Consider the following 5,868-nt stretch of genomic DNA (forward strand, 5'->3'; position numbering starts at 1 on the left):
TCAATCTCAGGGTCCCATTTAATCCTGTTTTTAACATTGGTTAACATAGTCTTACCAAAATTCTTACTAATAAATTGCTTCTTTTCCCATTATGTATTCTTTTGAATAATTTAACATTCTATTCCATTTTAAAAATGGATTTACAACAATTATTTAAATGTATTGATGTTTAAGTGGTTTTGGTGTTCACTGCAGTCTTTAGAATGAGTTTGATTTAATAAATTCAATTCTCCATCTCTAAATTAGTTAGAATAATCTATGCAGTTAGTTTTTTCAAGAATAGCATGTAAACAGTATAATTTCTGAGCACCTGCATATCTGAACATTTCTCTCCATTGTCTTCACCTATGAAAGACATTTTCACTAGGTATAAATTCTTAGTTTAAATTTTCCCTCTCCAAAAGTTGAGGGGATGGTTACTTATCAACTTCTGGCATTGGATGAGGCTAGCTTTGTTTTTCTACTCTTGCAGATAACTGGTTTTTGTTTGTTTCTGCTTTATCCTTAATATTTAATACTTGCCATTAAATTCTAATTGTAATGTATCTAAAGTACAGGATGTGTCTAATTTAGACTCCGTTCCTCACTGATTTTTCTGGAACATGATGAGCTCTTCCAATCTGTGCATGCAGATCTTTCTTTAGCGCCCCCCCCCCCCCCAAATCTTTATTCAACTACATCTTTGAATAATACTCTGCTTTACTTGTCTTGTTCTCTTCTTCAGAAACATCAAATATCCCATGTTGAAGTGCCAACCTCTGCTCTACCACCTGGCATCCACTGTCTTACTGGTCCCATCTCTAGGCACTGTGTGTTCTGAGAAGCTAGTCTTTTGTTCTGTTAACAAAAGTATCCATAATGGAATTTTTCTGAAGTATCCATAATGGATTTTTTTTTATTTCTGGCTACTTCACTCATCTTTGGCTACAGCAGGAGATAGATATCTCTGGGTGTTGGGATTGTGACATTTTAATTTTTCAGTGTAAAAATTTTTTTATTTTGTACAAATATGCTTTGGTAATAATTAAATTGTTTTGGAAAATAAACTAGAAAAATCAAAATTTTTTCTCTAAAGTGTTTCATGGACAGCACAATAAAAAAGCAGTATCTGTGAATCTAGGATATATAGAAAAGTTATAATATGAAGGTGACAGTTAAAAATTATGAACTTTTGTTTCCAAAGGGGGAGATTTCTAATATATTAAGAAAACAGAATAACAACATGATCTAGCCCTGTTCCCAGATAAACACCAGTTTTATTCAAAATAATCACATAATTTTAAGAATTTTTATAAAGCAGTTTTACAAAATTAACCCCAGTGTCATTAATTCTGGAAATTCTATTTTACACATTAGTACTACCTAAGTTGAACTGTAATATTACAATCATTCCAGAGCTCCTATAGATTTCATTTTTAAAATAAAAAAATTTTCTATTTTATTTTTCATGATAAATGATGCTACTGAAACTTTACTTGGTAGATTTTTAGTTACTTTGATGATTTTTGCAATCTTACAAATAAGCAACACATATATAATGTATATAAAATAATAATAAGCCAGTCTAATGGCTTGAATTGGAGGCCAGGGAGTTGCATTTCGTTAAACCCAAATTGAACAGAGTTGAATTTAGGTTAATACAGAGAAAGGCATGTTCTGGATGTGTTGTCCTTTGTATTTCCTGAAGCATCAGATGAATTGTAAAAAGTTCAAAGAACTTCTTATTACTCCTGTAAGAGAATGAGTACATTAATTTAATTACACACACTTAAGGAATTCATCTGTAATTACATCGATAACATGTGTAAATGTAGAAAAATGGCATCTGTTTTTAAAAATAGTGAAGAAAATAGGTAACTAAGAAATTAACATGCCACCCAGCTGGTGTGGCTTAGTGGTTTAGCATCGACCGAAGAACCAGGAAGTCACGGTTTGATTCTTGGTCAGGGCATATGCCCAGGTTGCAGGCTCCATCCCTAGTAGGGGGCATGCAGGAGGCAGCTGATCAATGATTCTCTCTCATCATTGATGTTTCTCTCTCTCTCTTTCTCTCCCTTCCTTTTTGAAATCAATAAAAATGTATTTTAAAAAAAGAATTAACATGCCAAGACAAATAAAGTGGGTTTCATAAGATAGGCCTAAAATAACAAAGTATTCAAGGAAAAAGAAAATGGTTCATCCTCCTGAAAACTGCAGCAATTCACTATTACAACAGTTGAGAATTGCTTTTTCTGTAACAGCTAGAAAAAGTCAAATACAAGTACTAGATCAACTTATTTTAAGTAAGCTGGGCTTTTTAAAGTAACAGAATATTGGTTTACCTTTTGCCTTTGTACCAAAATAACTTTTCAACCATCCTCTTTCTAATAACCAGTTAGTAATTTCATGATCAATTAGTTAGAATTATATCTGATTACATATTTCTTATTTCTTGTCTACATATAATTGTATCTTGGGAGAAATTATTAAATAACTGTATATAACCATCCATTTGATACAGAAGAATTTATATCTTTGTGGTTTTAAAGATTTACTTTAAGACTGAGCATCAACTGTTCCCAACCCAAGGCTATATTTGCAATTTTGGGACCACTTAAAAAAATCCCATGAATTAACACCTAAGGAAGAATGAAACCTAAGGAATGTAATTGCAGTTTCATGGCACCACAGGTTAACTATAACAGGCCTTATTGAGAATTTACTGATTACAAATCAAGATAATCATATTACAGTCAGTCTTCAAGAAAAGGAAGACAATGATTTGGTAAGTTTAACTGACACCAGATGAAAACCAATAATTTGGTGAGCTGAGTATGAGATTGTAATTTGATAACTAATAATTTACTATGATGTGGTAGGTACCTAATAGGGCATATGAACCCACTATCACATATCTGCAAATAATTTTAAGATGCATTTATACTTGAATGAAGCCTGGTAAATACCTAAGTTCACCACCATGAAAATCATGGCTGAGGGGAAAGACAGGGCACAGAGGAGCTGAACCAAAACTATAATTTAACTGTCATAAAAACTGGACTATACCAAGATTCTAAGAAAATATAGCTTCAAAATCCACTTATAATTTTTAAAATGATTATACCAATATTTGCTTAAGAGGAAATATAAAAAGAAAGCCCCTAATTCTTATAGTAAAATCCAAATTAGTGGCAGGAAGCTCATATAGTTTCCTAAAATATACATTATTTAAAATCTTTTCTGCCTGCTTCTTTCTGATTCCCTAAACTAACTTTAGTACATAATAAGAATCTGACAAATATACTTTATTATCATTTTTATTTTCACTGTGGTGGTACAGAATACCAGTGTGCAATAATTTGTTCTAATACTATCACTTGATTGCTAAAAATTGTTCTTAGTTTTACATACTCTGTGGTATTTAAAGTTCACTTAGCAGAAACAACAAGACATTCTAAGATTAAAACTATAATTCTACTGTATCACTAAGTATTAAACAAGTATTAACATGCATGAATCTCAATTTTCTACATTTACTAAAAATTTTGATTTAATAATCAAAGTTGAACTACTATAGGATTCAGAAAGGTCTAAATGAGCACAAAAAGATATTTTTAAATAAAAGTATTAGAAATAAAAAATTCTTACTTGATTTTAGAAAGTTTCTGTAGAATAATACTGAGTTTTTCTAGTATTTGAAGATCAAGCTTAGGGGTTCGAAGCAGCACAGAACAAGTACGAAAAAACAGAGTGTTGCTACAGGCTTCCAGGAAAGGCTGCAAGGATTCTGCAAAACAAATCCCAGTGCTTTACTGTTAGGGAGTAGCCATAAATAAATACATAAATAAATAAATAAATAAATAAAAATAAAAACCAAAATAAAATCAGAATTGTATGGGGTATTTTTAAATGTTGAGTTGAGTTGATTTTCATATATAAACTTTGAGGCAAAAATATCATCATCTTAAAAATTAAAATACCCACTGGCTCTTGTTGAACAATGCAAACCAAAGATAAGATTATTAAGCAGAATTGAGCAGAAATCCCATGTCTGAAAGAAAAGGGGGGGAGTCATTTCTTCAATAAGTTCATAACAGTAGGCTGAGTTTAAATAATTAGCAATAAAGAAATGTTGTTGGGATAGTAAAAGTTTTTTAATACTCTACATTTAACAATTTCATTTCAGTGTTAATGACAATTTATATGACCACTGGATATGGAATAGCTTTTTAAGCATATAAGCAAAAAAGGGGAAAGACTCATAAAAGAAAGACTGAAAATTTTCACAATAAAAATTTTAAATGTCTATGTAAAAGAATTTGTAAATTAAAAGGCAAAGGCTCTAAAAAAACAAAACAAAGCAGAAGAGAAATGCCAAACTTCTTTTTGTAATTTATTTGCCAGAAGATTGATTACTATAAAAAAAAAAAGATGGACCTAATAGTTTTAGTAATGAACAAACATCACAAGCAAGCAATTCATAATTGAATAAATATAGTAAAAATATTAAACCTTAATAGGATAAAATAATAGGAACTGGGAAATTTGTATCAAAAGCCTTAAGAGTGTATACCTTTGAGTCAGCAATTCTGCCTCTTAGAATGTGCCTGATATAGACATATGCCAAGGTTTATGAATAAGGAATACAGTAAAGTTTGTAATAGTGAAAACTAAAAGCTCTGTTAGGGTTGCTATGAGTTGGAAAAAATAATATATAAAAACGTCTTTTTCTTAAGGTATTATTATCGGCAATTAGGGAAGCTTGAACAGAAACAAAAAATATTAAAATGGCCTTTTAATATTAATGGCCAGCAGGGGAGAGCAGTTAGGGGGATCAGGCCAGCAGGGGAGAGCAGTGGCCTAAAAATGGCCTAAAAATAATCATGGCCTTTAAAATAGTTAAATTCCTCTGTAAAAAGTCTTTGTAAAACTCAGAAGCTCTCACAATGTATATACAGGACTTGATTTCAAACACAGATACATAAGTTAATAGTTATAAAAGACATACAAATATGATGGGTTTGCATTCTTCATTCTGTTTGCATCCATCAACACAGCTTGAAAATCTATATGACTGTATCTTGATAGTGTACTGAGTAAAATACACTACAGCAGGTCCTCAAATAATGTAGTTTCTTTCATCTAATGTTTTGTTATGATGTTAATGAGATACCTTAGAAATTTAACTCTTGTTTATATCAATTAGCTATGATAAAATTGGTTTCATTCACATCGTTTAAGTCAAAGAACCTATTGACAATGACATTAAGTAAGAACTTACTGTATTAAATAACAGAATCAACAAAATGCAAAAAAATAAAGTCAGAGGAATCTATACTAATAAAAGGGTAATATAATAATTAGACCAGATGTCTTCCAGACATCCTTCCAGACATCCTTCCAGACAAAGCCACAGCAGCTGCAAGGCGAGGGCCGGCAGGTCCAGCGTTGCGGGTCTCTTTTGCAGAGGCAGGGGGGAGAAGGCGCCATGGGAGAAGGCAGAAGGGAGAAGGCAGAAGGCGGCAGTTAAGCAGTTAGGGGGATCAGGCCAGGAGAGGACAGCAGTTAGAGGGATCAGGCCAGGAGGGGAGAGCAGTTAGGGAGATCAGGCCGGCAAGGGAGAGCAATTAGGGGGGATCAGGGCCAGCAGGGGAGAGCAGTTAGGGGAGATTAGGCGGGAAGGGGAGAGCAGTTTAGGCAGTTAGGGTGATCAGGCCAGCAGGGGAGAGCAGTTAGGGGAGATCAGGCCAGCAGGGGAGAGCAGTTAGGGAGATCAGGCGGGAAGGGGAGAGCAGTTAGGGTGATCAGGCAGGCAGGGGTGAGCAGTTAGGCAGTTAGGGGGATCAGGCCAGCAGGGGAGAGCAGTTAGGGGATCAGGCAGGCAGGCAG

The 5,868-nt window shown here is 33.4% G+C and overlaps 1 protein-coding gene across 1 annotated transcript in view; it reads right to left on the reverse strand.

Moving 5' to 3' along the window:
• Nucleotides 1–1,283: 1,283 nt before the first annotated feature.
• The window catches only part of CCDC138 (coiled-coil domain containing 138), a 204,581-nt gene continuing 199,996 nt past the window's right edge, over nt 1,284–5,868 (reverse strand). Inside the window, exons 14-15 of the mRNA XM_023751377.1 lie at nt 3,628–3,766; nt 1,284–1,730 (exon numbers count right to left, since the gene is read on the reverse strand). Coding sequence (XP_023607145.1) covers nt 1,565–1,730; nt 3,628–3,766 — 305 coding nt within the window. The 3' untranslated portion in view covers nt 1,284–1,564. The remainder of the gene's footprint in view (nt 1,731–3,627; nt 3,767–5,868) is intronic.

This window comes from Myotis lucifugus, unplaced genomic scaffold, assembly GCF_000147115.1.
Source record: "Myotis lucifugus unplaced genomic scaffold, Myoluc2.0 scaffold_21, whole genome shotgun sequence".
Taxonomy (NCBI): domain Eukaryota; kingdom Metazoa; phylum Chordata; class Mammalia; order Chiroptera; family Vespertilionidae; genus Myotis; species Myotis lucifugus.